General features: G+C 40.0%; 1 protein-coding gene across 1 annotated transcript in view; it reads right to left on the bottom strand.

The window, feature by feature from the left end:
* Positions 1-2,741: 2,741 nt before the first annotated feature.
* The window catches only part of hcn2b (hyperpolarization activated cyclic nucleotide-gated potassium channel 2b), a 42,619-nt gene continuing 23,591 nt past the window's right edge, over positions 2,742-21,769 (bottom strand). The window contains exons 5-8 of the mRNA XM_003439671.4: positions 17,574-17,720; positions 16,777-17,017; positions 13,461-13,625; positions 2,742-6,090 (exon numbers count right to left, since the gene is read on the bottom strand). Of these exons, the coding sequence (XP_003439719.1) occupies positions 5,120-6,090; positions 13,461-13,625; positions 16,777-17,017; positions 17,574-17,720 (1,524 nt within the window). The 3' untranslated portion in view covers positions 2,742-5,119. The remainder of the gene's footprint in view (positions 6,091-13,460; positions 13,626-16,776; positions 17,018-17,573; positions 17,721-21,769) is intronic.

Below are 21,769 nucleotides of genomic sequence, written 5' to 3'. Positions count from 1 at the left end.
GCTGGGTAAGCTTTCCTTACCAACTGCTTAAGTCCCTCTCAGGAAATCCCCTCACAAGCTGTGAGAGAATTTATATTGAACACAGTCTTGTAATGTATATTTGTATCAAAAACACATTTGTACAAGTAGTTCAGTGGAAGTCAAACACTGTAGATGGAAAAAATATATATATTACAGAGGGAGCATTTATTGATGTTAATGAATCTCTTTTAATCGTTAGAGACTACCAAAAGGGAGCACACCTCAGCACAAGTTGGAGTAAGCATTGTGTGGAATAAATCCTTCATGCTGAATGATGTCTTGCATAATTAAATAAATATTTGCACCAGCAAAGTGCCTCTTCCAGTCCATGGTCAAAACGCTCAGAATGCCACCAAAACCACAAGTGAGCTGAAGCCTAATATTCACTATATGACTGAGCGAAAGATTTTTGATGATCGCTTTTTGTTTTCTAGAAGGTTTTCTGCTAAATCAGCTAGAAAAGCAGAATAAGATGGATATTAAATCTGTTAAAACACCACTATATGTAGTTGATAATTTTTTCCGAATAACCTTTATTTGAATTATAAATAATGACTTTACTTTCAACGTAAAGTTTTTGTTACAGGATCTTCTGGACAGATTTCTTGGTAAAAACGTTAAGATCCCTGTACATGCGAAATGCCTCTGTGGTAATTTGGTGCATGCCTACTTCCACATACAACCTGGATTCATCATGAATTTTTCAGACCAACATGTAGCCAGCAAGGTAGGTGGAAGTGCAGCAGGCATCAATAACCCCAAGGTTCATGTAAATTATTGATACTTCCAAATGCTCAGAAGGAAAGGACTAGGTTGAGTGGCGTAAAAAGGACTAATAAACATCACATTTCTGAAGAGAAATCTTAACCAGTTGTATTTTTAAAATAAAAGCTACATTTAGAGTTTAAATTTGCAGAAAAAATATTGCAGTGTTTTAGATTTAAACAATCAATAACAGCTCTGACAAATGAAAAATACCTTTAAGACCTACAGTGAGCAGAGACAATCATCTGCTTTTACTGTATTAAGAAGCTCTGATTCTATTATAACGCAAAATTATTGACTCTTTGCATGTTTGTGCTTTTCTAACATGCTAATCTAAAAAAAATCACCTAAACATGAGGCAGTGGAATCATACTGTAGCCAAATACAATTTATTGGTTTAACTCTGTAGTGGGATATATGTAACAGTGACGTTTGCATTCTGAGGAGCTCGCATTTTTACAGCCACACACAAAGAATATAGTATATGTATGTGGAAACTACCATATTTGCTAGGCACTAGGTATGCACAGTACATGTTAGGACATATGACAACTGCAGAGTGGCTCAATAAAAGAAATTCAGGTCCCTGACTCAGAAACGCCTGCACTGCACTGTTGATTTTTTTCTTAAAGTGACGGCTGGAGATTGTCGGTTTGCTTCAAGGGAGTTTCCCAGAAAAGAGGTTGTCTACATTTGTCTGTAGATTTAAGGTATTGATTGGCTGTAAGTATTGGCTTTGTACCGAGTCACTGTAATATTGAAGGTTGTTAGACTCACAAGTCAGGGATCTGACAACATGGAAAGAAATAATAAATAGAAACTGAATCATGTCACACCAAATCCCATAAAACACAGAAACAGCCAGTATAAAAATTGCATCATATATTTTTACCTTCTAGTTGCTTATTGGTCAGTAAGAGTGAAATAATCCAAACTCGTTCGCATAATTGTACATCTATGATAATGTCGATGACACAAAATCATATCGTCGCCCAGTTCTTATGAACAGCCCTTGTAGGTAAACATTTTAAACACCCTGAATCACCACGCTTTTCTCCTGTTGATGAACTCAGAGAAATAAAAACTGGAATGGTAGATACTGTAGTTTAGCATCAGAGAAGCACTGAAGCTAAGAAAAACGAGGCTCTATGAAGAAAGCACACAAATAAGCAAATACAGATGCTTCTGTTGCTGTTTCCACTGCCGTGTCTGAGTGTGCATGTGTGTGTAAGCACAGCTGACTTACCAAAGCCTTGAGCGTGTACTGAAAAAAACGAACAGCTGAGCTGTTGTAACATTTACATAACACTAAATATGTTTGTAAAGTTGCAGAAGAAGTTTTTAAAAAGTGCATTTACAGGATTGAGGGCAACACACTATTGATGCTTCAGGGGAAAAAAATAACCCCAAAATGCGCTGGTAAAAGAACCAGGTTTTGCAAGTTGACTGGGGTGTGAAATAACAAAAATAACTTACAACGCAAACAGTAGAAGAAACCATGCAGACCTCACAGCAACTGGCACGGGAATATATACAAACTCGGTGTGGTAACTGTAGAAAAACAAGCGATACATCCTCTGTAATACAAACAGCTTTTCTCTCCTTTAATTATTATTTTCAAGTAATATCAGTTCATACCAGATGATAATATGCATTCTGTCAGAGATTACAAAGAGATTCTTTTTTTTCAAACATTTTCTTCATCTGATTTTTTTTAATAGCAGATCTACATTTACAGTAAACTAGGTTACATTAATCAATAGTCTGGTTTACATGATGCACACTATGTTTACACATAGAAATACCATGTCTGTCACGTTAGTGTTAGTGGACAGTAAGCGCTGTTTAAACGTATCTGCTTTCAGACAGATGTTCAACAAATTCTCGGTAAAGTTTGGGAGCGCAGTCTAAAATATGAAATATTGCATCTTCGTTAACACCTCAAGGACAGAACATGATCTGCATACAGTGGTCATTCACTCCGTTTCAAACAGTTATTGCTTCATGTGATAAACATCACTTTCAGACAATAGGACTGAATGAGTTTAGTGTTGTCTGATTTTTATGCTAAATCACTGTGAGGTTTGCATACAAAAGAATTGCAATCTTTGGAACTTTGGTTTCACTATTTTCACACTTAATCAAAACATGGGGTTTATTTATAATCATTAAACTTGAGCTAGTAATATCTTGTGATACGAGTAAAGGTATTGACTCAGTCTGGTTTACTCTCTTTCTCTGTTACACCATCATCCTCTACTGTGTGCTTTCCACTAGCGTAAAAATATCTATAAACTAATTTAGTCACGAAATGCATTTCCTGTCCTAACAGAGTGCCTCCAGGACACAATGTGAAGTTCAGCAAAATACCATTCTCATAACAAGCCTCTATTAATTATTTTGGAGTAGCTAAATAGGTTCCACGGGGCATAATTTGGGGATAAAACAAAAGCACAACAGACCTCAAAAACACGATACAAAAATACTTATAAACCTTCAACTTTGTCCCATTCAGAACTCTCAAGGTGGATAACAACGCCTCAACTGAAACTAAACAAAATGAAAATGCAAAATGATCATAGGAGAGGAACTCATTATTGGCACTGTATAATGAAATCCAATTGAACGAGAATAATAACAGTCCCAAACAGACCCGGGGGATTCCAATTTCCACACTCATTACCCAGTAATGGTTCAGGCATTAGTGAGATGAGGTGAATAGAATATCGGGTCCAGGAGAAAAGGTTCCCTTCTTAATGCTTTTGGACACAAATTGCCAGTATTCCATGACCTCTTATTGAAGCCTTAATGACAGAGGCACACTGCAATATACATCCTGCAAAGTATCGGCACTGTCCTTGGCTGTGGACCAAAACTGTAGCATCAACAGTGGCATTGAGCTTCGCGGGAGTTTCATTATCAGTGTGAATTGACTTTGGCGTAGTGACACATGGCCCAAACTGCAACTAAAGGAAAGTGAGATTAGGGGTTAGGAAAAGAATGAATTTACATTTTGATGAGGGAATTTACATTTTAACTATAAAATTTATTTTAATTGGCTGGCAGTGAATTACAATTTGTAAGGTTAAACAGAACATTTTCACAATTGTGGGATATTACCACTTACATGACTTTAGTCCATAAACCTGCACTCCAGGGGATGGTATGTGTGTGATCGTCAAGCTCAGGTCCTCCATCAGAGGCCACATATATATGTAATTAAAAGGAATTATATATTTACACTTCTTTATTATCTACTTCTATGATCTACTTAAAGCTGCATCAATCAGTTTGTAGCTACTTGAGGGCAAAACTTACCTTAGAAAGTTGCTCACATGAGCAATATTACACTATATATTATTGCATCACAGCTCTTTTTTACTGGGATGCTGGTTAACTCTGTTTTGGTCTCAACAAGGTCATTAAAGCATTATTCATCAGCTTGTTGCTGAATTTGTCTCTGTTGTTGCTGCTGTGCAGGTCATTTCAATATTAATCATTTGCTGGAAAAAGACTGAACAGTACCACAAACTTAAGGTGTTAAAAAAACCAAAAACATGATTAGAGTCACTGTTAATTTAAAGTACAGTGATTAATGCAGCTTTAAATAAAACAAACAGGCAGACATATACTGTAGAAATCAGTGGCTTGGCTTGAAGAAAAAATACAATCGTAATTTCAGCATTGAGGATATTAACTGTCTGTGATCTGACATGTCTGGGACTTATTTATCTGAGTTAAGGGCTATCAGATCCTATTAGTCTGATTTATAAAGTCAAAGTAGACTGCTTTTAGACTGTATACTTTGAAATATCATCTTTCATTGTTTTAATATTGTGCAGTCTTGTTCTTATAAATTTGGCCTTTTGCAGCAAACCTACTGAGAAAATCTGCTCAAATATAGCAATAAGATCCCACTAAAGTGCCAACTTCTGATACTTTAAGCACATCCCTGAATTTCTTTAACTCTCATCCAACCCCAAGTTTGCATAAAATGAGGTGAAGGAAGGGGTAGTGAAGCAAATTTCCCATGTGTTGTGGATTATGTTGTGAATTAAAAACACTACTGTACCATTACCAATCTGTGCAACTAGTACTTCTGTGAGTAGAAACATCTGAGTGCTGCAATTTTAAAAGTCACGGTACCGACTTTATTATATTAGAACGGTCGCCTATCAGATTCTCCCTGCTGCATCTCATTCAACATTCATACGATCGGATAGTCAAACTGGAATAAAGAAAAGAGGAACTGTAAGAGAGATAACAGAAAACTCCCCATGTTCCTGTAGTCAAGATCCTTGTTGAGTCACTCTCCAAGTGTTTTTAATCAGGTTCACAAGTTTGAGGATAGCCTGGATCTGACTTTGATGTGGTCTGTCTCAGGAAGGCTCACTATAGAGTCCTTCTTGGGGAGTCCCGATTCTCCCAGACCAGTTCCCACTCCTCCTACTGCTACCCCTGCACCAGATGCAAAACCATGAACAGAACCAGGGAGGGATGCTACAGGAAAGGCCCCAACAGACATCTGGTGTGGGAGAACCACCCTGTGTGGTATGGCGCTCCGGATGCCTGTCTGACCCAGTGGGGTGTGAGGGGGCTCAATGGAAGTGGAAGAGACTCGTGTAGATTGGGGTGGACTAGGGACAGCTGGTTGTCCCATCTCGTGAGGCAGTGAAGGCTGAGAAGCTGACAGTGCCCTGGCATCTTGGCTCAGACTTCCCATTTGCAAAGAATGGGTGCTCTTATGTGTGCTGGGCCTGTGCACGGGGCTGGCTATGTGCTGCTGGACTAGAGAAAGCTGTGAGCCTGAGGTGGGACCAGCCAGGGCACTGGATCCATACTGGAATGATCGCCCGCCGACTGCTAGTGGGCTCTGGACAGGGGGGCTGGACAGGACCGGAGCAAAGGCACCAGAAACAAGGAGTTGAGACTGTAGTGGAGAGGCTGAGACAGGGCTCGATACACTTTGCATCACCTGAAATCTCCTCATCATCCTGGGAGACTGCAGGTTACCCAATCCCACAGAGTTTCCTTGCATGGGGGGACAAAAATTCATGGCTACAGCCTGCTGGAGAGTGGCAACTGCTGAATTGTGGGCCTGGGTGGAGGAACTTGGAGGAGTAAAGATCCCACCGGTTAGTGGAGGCGTCATGGACATGGCCCGTGGGCGTGGCACATCCACCTGTTGAACCATCTCCCGATCATATTTAACTATCTCCTGGATCATCTCATTCTCACGATTGTTGAAAACACCTGAGTTGAGATCATGCTGAACTTTGTGCATCAGGATCGAGTTCTTCTTGCCTGTAAAGACATGGAAAAAGGAAGAAGTCTTGCTATAGCAAATGGAAACAATGCAAAAAATGAAAGAAAAAACAAAGCAGACTTTTATGCTATATTTCCATACCTTACAAATTGTTAACAATATGCTAAACAGAAAAAAAAGCTTAATTTACACACACATATATACAGATATACTGCCTGTATCCATTTTTTTTGCAAACAAGCAATCCAAGACTGATGGACACACAGACACAGGAACATCCTCTGCTTACTATAGGGTAATGCAGAGGTGCAGGCAACCATTATTTCTGCAGTGCATATGATGTAAGAGGGAGCATTTCACTGACAATACATTAGCCGTACAGGAGAAAACACTATTTACTTCAATGTATTTCTAATGGTCCATAATCTGTGCAACTAATGGACGGCTATTACAACTGCTAATTTAACAGCTTATCAATAAACAGCACCAACTGATGCCTTTATTGCTAAATTTGATGGTCGCAAGCATCATAAACTGCAAACAAGAGATTTGTGAAACCATCTGAGGAAAAGGTCTGTGTCCCAGTTTATATGGCATGGGGAGTCTCGCCTTGAACACCACACTTGTGTTGGCTGGCAGATCCTGACAGGCCACATCCAAATTAGGAAGCCAACCTCTGATTTTTATGTGAAAAAAAAGAGAGAACCTGAGCTGCCAGCAAAGCACTGAATCCAGCCTTGCCAGCTCAAAGCACAGCTGGATGCAATGCTGGATGAGTGGCCCCAATTTCAGAAGCAGTTGCACAGCTGACTTGAGGCTTTTCCCATCATCATCTCAGCTGTGAGTGCGGTGGCCAAAAACACGCACTTGAACAAGTGATGTGTGATCTATTTTCTTAGCAGAAGCATACACTTGGTGAAGTAAAAAACAGCCACGTGATGAATCCGACACTAAAAACTGCAATTTCTCCACACTATTTCATAAATGCGCCAAGGAGAGAGGACACACCAGGGAAAGAAAAGTACAGTATATGCACTCTGATCTACAGTAACATGGAATGCACAGGGCATGAATCAGTGAGTTGGAACCATCCCAGCATGCACCAGTTCATTCCTTAATTCACTTTTGTGTTATAAATTCATGTGACGGTCATAATGCTTTAAAATATTAAGCTGGTTAATGTGATCTCAGACTGTAAATGACGCACAGAAATGCACTGCTTCTTATAGCAAAACCTCTTGAAAGCACTCAAAAGTAAAACAGTAAACCAGCTGGGATTATAAAGGCAGATTTGTACAAGGCATTATGATGTATGCCACTGAGGAGTGAACTGCAGAATCCCACTTAGTCCTGAAAAAACTGTCTGCACAGATAAAACTAAGACAGAGTAATTCAGGTGAAAGCAGGTGTGCATTTCAGCTGAGGGCCATCCTGGGTCACAGTAGTACTGCAGAGAAGAGAATAATGGGATCGCACAAGTTCAAACCCACCGCTGTCAGGCAAGTAAGATGACTGTGTTAGAGACTATTGTGTATGATACCTGCTGAGTGCTGAGTGCCTTCTCTCTGATGTGATGCCCAGATAGGCTGATAGTCAGTAAATAGGCTCTCTCTCTCTCTCTCTCTCTAACACTAACACCTATTCACTCTAATCAGTGACTTACATTTGAGGAAAAGGCAACTAATGGTAAGATGAGGTGAACAAATCCTTAATATGTCAGCTTTCAAGGAGAAAAGTAGAAGGCTCATTGCAGGTGAGCATTAGATACCATTAGAACAGGAGGCAATGAAGTATGAGAGGAAAAGATGGATGCTGTGATGTGTTGCTGCAGGGATTGGACATGTTGAGACCAAAGACAAGATTCTGGCAGCCTTCCTAGCAAAATCCAGATGACCCAACATCTGTTGTGCCCTGGTAACAAAAAGGGACTCACAGCAGAGCACGGCATGTAGAGCAGTTTGTGTGTTCATATGGAAACTGTAGTATTGTCAGCTTGATTCACCAGTGCAGAAGGCAGCCTAGAAAGCTGACTACAGAGCTAGGTTATTAGTCAGTGCAAAGCCTGAGACCTACTGTACATCACAAACAAAGATTATTATTCTACCACAACCAGCTGCTAAGCCAGAAGGAGAACATGAGGGGAATGCTGATGATGATTTGGTGACTTGTGCTTCAGCAGCATGATACATTTGCTGCATGTGTGGAATAAAAACACTCACAGCTTGAGAATTTAATAGTTGAACTACAGTGTGATTATGAAAATCTGCACTTGAGTGTGCAAACACATCTATACAGGTTGATCATATTTAAAAGTCAGCAGTTTTGCTTGATGCTGCGTATCAAGCAAAATTTTCCCACAGATGGGATTCTCCTGATAATACGAACAATCAGAAAAAAGGGACACGCTGTAACATGTGTGGCCCTGGAAATGTATGATTCAATTGAGCTTTTATATGGACACACAAAAAATGAGAGGGCTTGGAGAAAATTAATCAAAAGTGTGGGTGTTCCTGGTAAGTTCTGGTAAGTACTGTTGCTTCATTCCAGCTCTGTGTTGAACTCCTCCCCCTCCCACTGGCTTTTATGGGGATTTTATCTGCTGATAACACAGAGCTACTCTCTGCGGTGTTTGGAGGCTTGGAAAGAGGATACAAAGGAATGCATAATTGTTGGCTTGCATCCTCGGAAATTCTCCTAGGGTAAACAGCAGTTGGAGAACTCGGCATCACACAAAATTATTGTATCAGTGTGCAATGAACGTGCAATCTTGCTGCCTTTGGGATCAGGTCTGCATCTACTCGCAAACCTATTGCGATCTTCAAAGCTACATTGGTGCGTCAAGACTGGCAATAAAACAGCAATAACACCAAGTCAGTCTGCTATCAGTTTGTGATTGAATGACATCAAACAGATGAACGCATTGAACTGTGATAAATTGGCGGATATTGCAAATCTGTTGCTGTCCAGAAACACAAAACTGACATTAAAAGTAAATTTACATCAGCTACTTACATTCCAGTCAGAACCTCATAGATCTCTGAAATTTATGAATTCCTCCATAGACAGTAATGTAGTTATTCTAAGACAGCAATTTAAGTGCAAAATTACATTGCAAAAAGACCCATAGCAGAGTTGTGTATTCCACAGTACTTGTAATCAGTTGCTGAATCTGTCTGTGAAGGTTCTCAGTCATCCAGGTCATCGTAGTCAAAGGAGTTTGCAAAGAAAAGCGTCTGGACTTCTTTAAGTTGCTTGAAGATGTTTCACCTCTCATCCGAGAAGCTTCTTCAGTTCTAAGGTCAAATGGCCGAGAGTCCCAGATTTAAACCCAGTGGGAGTATCCCCCCAAGGAGGGACAAAGGACCCCCTGGTGATCCTCTAATCACATGCGCCAAGGTGTGAAAGTGGGTGTGGGACCTAATCAGCCAGGGTTTCGGGTGAGCTCATTGTGAAACCTGGCCCCACCTTGTCATGCGAATTCCAGAGGTCAGATGGCCCAGGATGTGAGTGGGTGTTAAGGCGTCTGGGGAGGGAACTCAAAACTGGATTATAGATGGCAGACAGTTGGTGTCATAAACCACCGCCTCTGTTCAAAGATGGTCGCTCACAGTGGACATAGATGGCTTCTTTCACTCCTCTTTCAAACCATCTGTCCTCTCTGTCCAAAATGTGAACATTGGCATCCTCAAAAGAGTGACCTTTATCCTTAAGATGTAGATGGACTGCTGAGTCTTGTCCTGTGGAGGTGGCTCTTCTATGTTGTGCCATGGGCTTGTGAAGTGGCTGTTTGGTCTCTCCAATGTAGAGGTCTGGGCATTCCTCGCTGCACTGTACAGCACACACCACGCTGTTAAGTCTGTGTTTTGGAGTTTTGTCTTTCGGGTGAACCAGTTTTTGTCTGAGTGTGTTGCTGGGTCTGAAGTACACTGGGATGTCGTGCTTGGAGAAAACTCTCCTGAGTTTCTCTGATACACCGGCTACATAGGGGATGACAACGTTGTTGCGTCTGTCTTTCTTATCCTCCCTCGCTGGTGTCTGATCTTCTTTTCTGTGCCTCTTTGCTGACTTTATAAACGCCCAATTAGGATAACCGCATGTTTTGAGTGCTTCCTTTACATGTGTGTGTTCCTTCTTTTTTCCCTCAGGCTTAGAGGGAACATGTTCTGCCCGGTGGTGTAGGGTCCTAATTACTCCAAGTTTGTGTTCCAGAGGGTGATGGGAGTCAAAGAGGAGGTACTGGTCCGTGTGTGTGGGCTTCCGGTAAACTTCAATGTTGAGGTTGCCATTCTCTTCAATGTGCACAGCGCAGTCCAGGAAAGGCAAACAGTTATCCTTTGTGTCTTCCCTGGTGAACTTGATGTTTTTATCCACAGCGTTAATGTGCACAGTGAAGGATTCCACTTCTTGTGTCTTGATTTTGACCCAGGTGTCATCTACATATCTGTACCAGTGGCTGGGTGCTCTTCCTTTGAAAGAGTCAAGAGCCTTCCTTTCCACTTCCTCCATGTAAAGGTTGGCTACAATAGGTGACACGGGGGAGCCCATGGCACAGCCATGTTTTTGTCTGTAGAAGCCTTCGTTGTATTTGAAGTATGTTGTGGTAAGGCAGAGGTCTAACAGTGTGCAGATCTGATCGGGTGTGAAGTTGGTCCTGTCTTCCAAGGAGCTGTCTTCTTGTAGTCGTTCTCTGACAGTCTCCACTGCCTCCGTGGTGGGTATGCAAGTGAAGAGAGAGACTACATCAAAGGACACCATGGTTTCATCTGGATCCAGGGTAAGTTTCTGGACCTTGTCGGTGAAGTCGGTGGAGTTCTTGATGTGGTGTGGGGTGTTCCCCACGAGAGGTGCAAGGATGGTAGCAAGGTGTTTGGGACCCACACCCGCTTTCACATCTTGGCTCAGGTGATTAGAGGATCATCAGGGGGTCCTTTTGTCCCTCTTTGGGGGGATACTCCCACTGGGTTTAAATCTGGGACTCTCGGCCATTTGACCTTAGAACTGAAGAAGCTTCTCGGATGAGAGGTGAAACGTCTTCAAGCAACTTAAAGAAGTCCAGACGCTTTTCTTTGCAAGCTCCTTTGACCAGTTGCTGAATCAAAAAAAAAAATTCAATGGATTCACCAGGGAACCACCAATTTGTCCAAGTCACAAGGAGGTTTTCTCTAGTGTGACTGAGCCATTGAGAGATGGAATTTCTCATAGATATGGTGTTGTTCCTTGTCATACATCTTCCTTAGGTGCTTGTAAACTGGCTAAGCTGTAGTGCCAGGCTCTGCTCATCAAATGTGCATCATAAATAGCAGAGATGGATGACAATAAAAGGGGGAAAAGGCATACAACCATCTGATTGCATCCTCTAAAGTGCAAACTTGGTTGGGGGTTATCATGCCCTTGAAGAACTTGGTACTGCAAGTTGGACCACCCTCATTTGCAGAATTCAGAGATAAAGCTCGGATAATACCTCACTGTTTCCACAGCAATACCATTGCCAAGTAACACCTACAGTTTCTTTTACTGGCCATTGATTGGTAGAGAATAATGACACATACACAGAAGGTCACACAAGTGTCTCCATGTCCATTAATGGGCCACACTGGTCAAACGCTGTTTTCATTAAAATGCATGAATGGCTGAATCAGCATTCCTCATTCAAACTTCTAGTCACAAATGCCCTCACAGAAAACAATACATAACTACTGAAGACAATTAAGCTTAAAGATTTATTTAATCATGAAAGCTATTTAACCAACAAAGCATGTCTCTTTTATTTAGACTCTTATGTTCTTAAGGCACCTTTTTACAGATCTCTGTGTCTTTGATCCACTTGTTTTCTTCTGAGAAAGACTGTTGAGAAAGCCAATTAAAAGAGCTCATCATTAGTGACTAGTATGCATCAAGTATGCACGGAGCCCGGTGGGAATGTTTGATTGGAGGTTTGGTCTTGAAGCAGACAATCCAAGCCTCTCTTTAAACATGTGAGCTGCCTGACTGAAGTCTGCTCATGTGTGGAAACTGGCTGCTATGGCAACAGCTGGCAGGTGGCAGATGCAGGGCCTCGTGAACGTATGAGGTGTGGTCATGTGATGAGGGATGTAACATTAGCTGACCTTGGGGGGCATGACGGGAGACGGAAAGTTGTTTTTAATGTGAAGGAAAATATAAACTGTCAATCAACATTCATGAGCACATCTTTGTTTATGTGTTTTAATTTTTTTATATATATATATATACATTAACCCCAGACTGAGACTGCTGAGCAATCACTGAAAAAAATCAGGATGGCGCATTTCAAGTAAAGTAAAAGTTTTCTTTGCTTTTCTTCCTAAAATATCCACCAAAAGACTTAAACTGCACTTGAACAACTGAACTTCAGGAACCTAATAACATACAAAGATACATATTCACCTTTGATTTCTTTCCTGAGCTGTACACCACACAGCCCTTGTTAGGATCATTCATAGACTACATCCCAGCTGTCAGACAGTGCAGTGTTTTGACAGAGACATCACAGTAATGAATGAGTATGTTTTCCTTATGCTTCATTTCATCTTGTGAATGACTCATAAGCTTATGAAGACAGCAATGCGCGTGGATTTTATCAGTGAGGCGAAATTATCCAAAACTAAAACTCTGTTCATAAATCATTTCAGAATAAATACATTTTTACTGTTTATTGTTCTTTCACACATTTTTTCTCTTTTTTTATTGTAGCCTAGCATGTTTCTGTATAAATTTAAGAGACGATATCGGACTGAGGAGCCTGAGTGCTACAGTACTGCACAAAAGTCTCACGACACCCTTAATTTATTTAAATTTTGCTTCCAAAAAACTGACCTTTTTGTATTTGTAAAAGTGGTCTTTGAATACTCATTCTCTACAGTTTCTAAAGGTCTTTTTCATTTTCTCTCATTTTCAGTCTTGTCCATGTACCTGACCATTTTCAGAGGATTGTTCCTTTTTGGTTTGCTGAACCATTTAACACGGAATCATTCGAGCATAAAAGGGCTCCTAACTCAAGTGTTGTCTCTATGCAGCTTAGCAAAGAACCAATTTTAAATTGTATCTTTAGACATTGTATTATCAGCAGTCGTTCACAAAAACACATAATTTGTTCCAAATTCTTAACCAGGTGATTCCCAAAGAGCTATCAGCTGAAAGCTTTGATTGGTGTGCAGTATGTTCTTAAAAAAATTGAGGAAAGTGGACAAATGGAGGACAAAAAAAGGAAGAAGTGGCAAGCCTTAAAAAACTATCTACAGCAGATGAACAGTATCTGAAAGCTGTGTTCTTAAATATCTTTTTAATCTTTTGGCTTTTGTTTTAAATTTTGAAACTTTTAATCACATCATAGTGAAACAACTACCGGAGGCTACCCATCTCTATATTGAACAAAATGGCTTCTTCTTACCTATCCTGTCCAATCTGTCAATGGCAACTGTCTCAAAAGCCCTCCTCATCATGGGGTACTCCTCCAGCACCTCATTGAAATTGTCCACAGAGAGAGAATACAGGCGACAGTAGGTGTCCGCACGCACACTGGCTGTCCGTCTGCCACGGGTCAGCAGGCAGATCTCTGGAGGGGTGAGAGATACGGTCAGAACAGAAAATGGCAAACCGACAGATTTCAGTGCGTTAGACAGCAATAGAGAAAAGAAGAGAAACGCTATGAGTAAGAGATCTGTTAAGCAGGCCGATGCTCAGCCAAAACACTGTTACAGTACATTAAATGTTAAAATGTTCCATTATGTTTCCACATAGGCTGTGGAGAACTCCTGGGCTTAAGAAAATAAAGGCTTTTAATAATACAAAGTCTGTGTGTCATCAGCATGACCCGCTGAATGTAACCCTAGGTATTTCCTCATTCACTAGCACCACACTGACAGCAGTGTATAGTATATTTAGAGATGCGCTCCATTGCATTCAGTTGTTTCCCTTCCCTTCTTTAGTATCTTCTTCTCTGTTACTTTTTCCTTTTATTGGCTGGAGCTGACTGTTGTCTTGACAACCATATTCCCTCCTTTTCCCTTCCCTGAAAGGTTGACCTCCTCTGACTCTCTGGGGGAGGGGGTGTGGGGGCACCAGGATACTCCATTAAGAACAGGCACTGCACTGGACTGTTCCTGTCTGTTTATATGAGGTTTCTCACAATCCAGGGCAGTCACACTTTATTTTATTTTATCTACTTTCTAATGAAGAATAATTAGATTTTCATGTGTATCTGTTAAATCTAATACTACAGTCTTTTAGCCTAGCTTAGCTAATAGATTGGAAACAGAGTGAAATCGTTAGCAGGTTCCATCAGCTTAAAGTCAAGACCACTACCAGACTAGACTGCAATAAAATCTGTGTTTACACCCTTGTAGAAAAATAGTTTTGGTCTGTACGATGAGTAATTTTTAAAATTTACATATTTTTTGTTACCCGTCAGTTTGGGAAGTCTTAAAGCTTACAGTAACAGGTGTGGCAGACACAGGTAGCTGTAGCTGATACCCGTCTGCTAGTTGAATGAAATTCAAGTATTTTAATACTTTGTTATTGAGGACTAATTAGCACATATATGTGTATATACACTTTTTTATATATATATACAGTCACTGAATACAGTCAGTTTCTCCATTAGCATTAGTTTCTTTTCATACCGGCTGACTCTCAGGAAGAAGGTTTTTCCCCCAAACAAAGGTACTGATGTCAGTCTACACATACATGCACTTAGACATTTCTAGACAAGCGACCTATAGTGTGCAATAGAGTGCTTTCATATTAATTCACTGACATCATATTAAAGAAACTGCTAATGATTACCAGCAGTTGCTTGAAATCCACTTTTGTTAGAATTGTGGGAAAAGGCATCCCTTTCAGAAAGCTCTTTTGTAACTGAAATATCCCTGTGTACACAAAACACAGCCATTTACATATTGGTAACATCAATAGTGTCTACTGGGAAGTGCAGACAGAGGATAATAATACTAATGAAACTGCTGCTACTGAATTAAAAGGGTTTCCAAACCACTGGGTGACCATTTGTGGCTTGTAGATGGGGAAACTGTCATCCTTAAATATACTGAAAGAACAGAGAAAGGCTGGATGGTTAATGTGAACTGTGGCAATTTGGATCCAAATTGACCCGTTCCCCTAGTTCCAGTAAAAAAATGAGCACAGGGAGCACTACCCAGACTGTAAAAACAGTTTTGTTTGTCTTTTGATATTCTGACAAAACAAGCAAGTACATGGAGGTTGTCATCAGCAGTATCCTAGGATGGTGTTGGGACACCAGAAGAATCTGAGTAACAAACCGCTTGTCCACAGGATCTACTCACACACTGTGTAATAAAGATGATGATTATGAGGTTATGTTTGGCTGTATTCACTGTGGACTTTATGGAAAGGGCATAGGGGTAAAAAAGGAAAAAACCTTCCTCAAAGTGCATTAATATAATACAACCAATCTACCCCACCTGTGTGTGATAACTATGTACAAAATATAGTGTGGTGTGGAAAGGAGAAACTCCACAAAAAGGTTTCTTAATGTTAGAAAATCTAACAGTGGCAAAGGTTAAGTCAGATACTAAAATTTAAAAGCAGGTAAATCCAATCAAAAAACACTTTGTGCATTAGCTGGTTGGTGATGGTGACATCATCATCTACGTAGTGCTACTGACTTATTCAGAGATTTTACCACACATACACACCCCACTGGAAGTTAAACCGTGTTGTCCCCTCGGTTCTTAGCTCACTGCTAGTTGCGTGCATGGAGACCTGTGATTTCCTCCCTGGTGGCAGGCATGACTTCAAACACCCGATGTCTGACAATATAAATGGCCCCATCATCTTCATTCTGCTGTGCTAATTAGGTGTTATTAATTAGGTGTGTGTGTGTGAATGGATGCGTGCATGTGTAGTCATGTCACTACAACAGTGCTCTGGGCAGCTGGCACATCAACGAAACTGTGAGTGGACAGAGCTTCTGCAGAGGGCATAATGCAGCCCAAAGAGTCACGCTACAGGACCTAAAAAGTGTATGTTGGTGTGTGTGTGGGTTTATGCGTGGCAATAGTAGCACCACATGCTTCTAAACAGCCACAGAGGAACAACAACCCGGAAAAGTGGGACAGAAGTCGCCGTAAGGCTGAACAAGAAGTCCAAATAAAACATTGGGATAGTTTTTTGTTTATCTGCAAACTGCAAAAGTAAACACACATCTGTGATATTACTGTAGTGCAGGGCTGTCAAACACAAGGTCCAGGGACCAGTAATGGCCTGACAAAGACGCCAATTTCCTATTTAGGAATTTCCTACTGATAAAGACATTGTCTTTCACACTACACCAAAGTAATTGAATAATAGATGAACAATAACAATTAAACTACAAAGCTCACTGCCTTTTCTAGGCAAAACTTTTTCTGTAATTTTACATATTTTTTTTTTGTGCTGACTGATTTCTGTCATTTGCTACAGCAGCTTTTCTTTATTGTGTAGGAAAACTGAGATTTACTGTTGAAATTGCACATTAAATGGAATTAAGTGTGTAATTAAATATCTTTACACAGACAGAAAGGGGAGTTTTGCTGCTTTGGCCTAAGATCAAAGTGAGTTGTAGGTGGCCCATGATGTAAAATGAGTTTGACATCCCTGCTGCAGTGGATTCTAGTGGGAAGTAAAGTGTAAATAACCCATAGAAGAACAGAAATGAATAGGACTGAGTAAATTACTGAGTAGTTACATACCTCCAAAGTAGGAGCCATCCATCAGCTTCATGCCAATGCTTCCTTTGGTCAGGACGCTCACCACCCCGTGCTGAATGAAGTACATCTTCTTGCCGATTGTCCCCTCTCTGATGATGTAGTCTCCAGGCTGAAATACTTCAAATCTCAGTTTGGTCAGCATGGCTGTCACAAAGTTGGGATCTGCGTTGGCAAACAGTGGCATGGAGGCCACCAGCTTACGGCAGTTGAAGTTGACAATTTCCTAAATGGCAACAGGAGATACAAATGGTTAATCTGTGCAGATTTTTAGCACAGGGATGTACAGTTAAAGATACAAGCACAGGTTTGGTGATAGCTGTGTGATGATGGGTAGAGTGTATTATAGTATATTCACTGTTTGTACAGTTCAAACACTATTCTATATTATAGTTTTTTTTGGGGGGGGGGTTAGATTGTCTAGAAGGATATTGGCACACATTTTCACTTTTTTGCAGTTACCTGAAGTTTAGAAAGTGCAAACATTACTTTCGACCCATTTCGTTTGCTTTTGTGAAACTATATACTTTTCGGTTTAAAAAAAGAAATGCCAACTACCAAATGAGTAGGGAAATTAGACCACTTAATAACTAAATACATACAGAGAAGGCTGGAAGTAATCAATTTTAAACATGGGGATACATTTTACAGATGAAACAAGAATAAATGACTATTATATTGAATTTATTCCATCTTATTTCGTCTGTGGAGACTTGAGAAATGTGTGTATTCATGGGTGAGTGAGTACATCACAGAAAATGTATGGGGATTTTTTTTCATACCTCGCGCAGAGGCTCATTAAGCTCCTCCAGGATGCTCTCTTCATCAAACATCTTGCCCTGGTATCGGTGCTCATAGTAGTCATGGATTTTCTGTCGGAAGTCGGCTGGGAGTTTGTGGAATGACATGTACTGCTCCACTTGTTTGTACTGGAAGATGGAGAGAGGCGTAGGAGATATTAATGAGAATGAACAGAAGCATAAATCAATGAAAACAGGATTCAGCAACTTTCTTGTTAATTCTGACACTTTGCGAAGTACGTCCGACTTTAAAGAATCACGACGGCCTTGATACAGAAGTTGCAGCAGCTGGAAAGACAATTCTCAAAAGACTGTTTCTCAGACTGTTCCCATCAGCTTCAGGTGTGCATGACCAGTAAAGCTACTGAGATGTACAGCTCTGCACACACAGGGATCCTATGACCTATTTATACCTTGTAGCCATGGGAAGAAAATTGTGATGAAGTAGTTAAGGAAACATGACAGCTCTGTAAAGCCCACGAGGATTCCTCGCGCTCTGATGTGTTCAGAGAAGAAGGACGCTGTGATCATACATGCTAACTAAAGCCAGTTTCTCCCTCTCTCTCTCTCTCTCTCTCTCTCTCTCTCTAGTCATATTGCTTTCCCGAATGCTTTTTTTAAATGACAAATTTACAGAAAATACAATCAAGGTTTTCAAAAACGAAACATTTTTTGTTGTTGTGCATTTCATTTTTCATGAAGAAAAAAAAAAGTGAAACAAATCTTCCATGATCTGTGAAGACGGAGGGGAAGTCGGTAAATAATTAAGTGGAACTGGGCATTTGAGTGGAAAGAGTTTCTATTTAGAGAAAGGAAGATGTTTGTCACCTTTGCTTGATTAATATGTAATTATGTGGCTAGAAATAATCACGTGAAAACAGAGGTTGGCTTCAGCACATCGTGTTTGTTCACTGGAGAGTCAAATTGAACCCACTGATTCACACCATCGCGTATTCGGCACTGCAATGCTTATCTGAAACAAATGCAGCCTGAATGTCCACTTTGTTGCTCTGTAACACATTTAATGCCTGGATTCCCTGTGGAAACAGAAGCTGCTGGACCTACTGTATAGCTTCTCCTATAATGTGAAATTGCAAGACATGTTATTCACTGTACACAAACAGTTTTTGCAATGGCTTTATGTATTTATACCACAAATATCCATGATTCCATGGAGTTTCACATATCAGCTGTTAAGAATGGTGGGAATGAAAGAAACTGAAGTCCTCCCAGCTTAGCACTCATTACATCAGAGAGGGTAAAAAGTCTTAACATCCAGTTAAAAATGTTAAAAGTGAGTACTAAACCGTGTTTATCTGTATGTGCTTTTCCTAGTAAATCATCTGTACTCTTGATCAAAGATATAACTAAAGTACAAATCTAATAATGACAAGTGCAGCTTGAGTAATGAATATGTTTGCATATTTGAAATGTAAAAGATAAGAAATGTGTCTCCAGCCCATTAATATACATTATTCTGAATAAAAGACATGATATTAGGTATGATGTAATTGTTATGTTTTTCATGCTTAATTGCTTATTATTGATCAGAATACAATCAGGTATAAGTTTAACTGATATAACATTCAACAAAATATATAAAAATGTATCTAATAATATGTAAATAAATATGTAAATCTCTACACCAAACACACTATTAACACCCCGAGGGCGAAAATGTGACCATGTGATTTTGAAAAATGAGCCCATAAGATTACCCCTGAAACCAGTGCAGTGCACTTCACTTCCTGTTATATCAGCAGGCACACCAACACAAAATGATGCATAAAGATGCAACATGCACACGCAAAAAAGGGAGAAAAAAAGACTCAAAGAAAATCACAAAAGTGGAGAATAATATTAATGAATCAACATTTATTAAGAACTCTAGAACTGTAATCAATACTGGCTAAAGAGAGTATGGCCCTGTGGATGGTGTTGCTTAATGTTACATAAGGCCCCTCTCTCTTTCCCTCCCAAGTTTGTGTAATAGGCACTGTGAGTCATACCTCTGTAGAATGAACTGTCAGTGGGATGAGTAGTAGATTCTAGCCTGACACTCACAGTTAGATTTAAAGGACACAGCATGTGTGGAGGGGCAGCAGCGGGGGCACTCACAGTGACCTTGCTTGTAGTGGTCAAAGACGCATTTGGAAGGATGGCTTGCTCTCCAGGAAATTACATTTTGCCACATTGTGAAGTGACATATGGCTTTGTGACTAAAATGCAGGCTTGACCCTGGTGGCATGGGTGTCACAGCAAATCACAAAATACTTTATGCAACACCTACTGTACTAGCTGTCGCAGTATGACATTATTTAACTGTTTTCTCTCCAAATATAAAATGATGAGTGGATTTGACATAAACAACAACAACGACAAAAAAAAAACGTGGCTTTATGTAAGAATTGCAACAATGGCAGAAAGGAGTCACCTTTGGTCCCGTTTTCAGGAAAACATAATAAAGTTCTCGAGGCAGTTGGACTGTTCTAAATCCGCTCCATCTGCTATAATCCTTTTACAATATTTCTGTTTATTATTTCAGAGTTCCCTAATACTCTTTCATTCTCTTTCCTTTTAACTGTCTGGTATTATACTGTTCTGCGATGCAGATACTCCACAAATAGAAACATGTACATACATTTAGTAATGAATTACCTTACATAAGTACATGATAAAATATATGCCATGTCTTGAGTGGATCACCCGCTTTAATGAACAGCATAATGAAATTACACCTGCAAAAACAATTTAATGCTTCCTCCTCTTTCTTATGTAAACTAATTTTAATCTCCATCTCATTCAGTCTTAATTAATTGCCTTGGGTCATGGTTAATTTAGCATGAAAGGCCAGTACTAAATGAAACCTTACAGGTTGTCTTCCTCAGCCATCTGCTCAGATTTTGAGCATATGCTGAAAGTCAACACATAATCCAACAACGACAAAATGGTATCGTATATACGTAATAAAGGGGGATTCCTGCAAAATGAATGTGCCCTTCACGAACCCGATTAAAAAAACGGTTTAACTTGACAAATTCCTTCCCGTTCACCATGTGTCAGTAACAATAAAGATTCCGCCAACTTCCATAATATCTGACTCACTCAGTCAAGCGCAGGGATAAACTGGAAGGCTCCAATTAAGTGTTGCCTGCCCAGTGATTCAGTATGTGACAGCCTCAATTAAACTGGAATGACAACTCTCTCGCACGCTTGCTTCCTCGTTCTCCTACTACTTGAAATTGGTTGGTGAAGAAGCCGAGCTTTATTGCCTTTCTGATTTTCTCAGCATTAGACTCAGATTAGTGACTACGTCAGTCAAAGTCAGCAGGACAGGAGTGATGTTCAAAAGGCCTCATGCTTGAAGAAAAACATGTTTATAAGTGAACAAGAAACAATTGATGGTCTCCCATGAGGATATATTAGGAAATCATGTTGTGGAAATGCAAAAGAACAAAGGGGAAAGATGGCCGGTGGCTGTTGTTTGGACTCGGTTAATGCTGTCAATCATGCTGGATAACCCACAAATCACACTGAGAAAATAGAAGGTGTATGAAAAATCCAAGTTCATAGCCACATCCAGTTAATGCACACTTACAAATTTAATACTTGCCACTTAAGAGAGCAAGTTTTAAAAAATTTTAAACAATGGGGCTTGTTTTGTTTTCAAGTCTCAAGCAAAGATCATCATAATTTTTCAGTTTTATTTTGCCTGATCACTTCCTTTGTTTCTTTGTGTTAACACATAGCTTCCTGGCTTTCTTTACCCTGTTTATCCATCTGTGCTCTTTGTTAATCGCTTTCCTTGCATGTCTCAGTCAGTTTTACCTTTTTCCTTTCTTATCCCTTATTCAACTTCTTATATTTATAGTTTCCCTAAATATAGCTGTGCATCCGTTTAAAGATTACTCTTTCATCATTGTAATTGCCTTTGATTGTACAAAACAAATACATCCACGTCAGGTACAGATGATATGCTTCTGAACTGTACTAATAATGGACTCTAGATTTACAAAGTGTGCCCAAGGAGAAAGATGACACTGAAATCAGGTTCTTCTGTAGGACTTGCATGAAGCAAAGTAATTTTTATAAAATTAAGTCAGAGAGTCTGGATGTCATAGCTGCAGAAGTTGCACAGATTTTCTATTTTTTTTTGATTGGCAATAAAACCGTAGTTG

The sequence above is a fragment of the Oreochromis niloticus genome, linkage group LG23 (assembly GCF_001858045.2).
Source record: "Oreochromis niloticus isolate F11D_XX linkage group LG23, O_niloticus_UMD_NMBU, whole genome shotgun sequence".
Classification (NCBI taxonomy): Eukaryota; Metazoa; Chordata; class Actinopteri; order Cichliformes; family Cichlidae; genus Oreochromis; species Oreochromis niloticus.
Note: the sequence above shows the minus strand (reverse complement) of the source record. Positions and strands in the feature narration are given on the sequence as shown.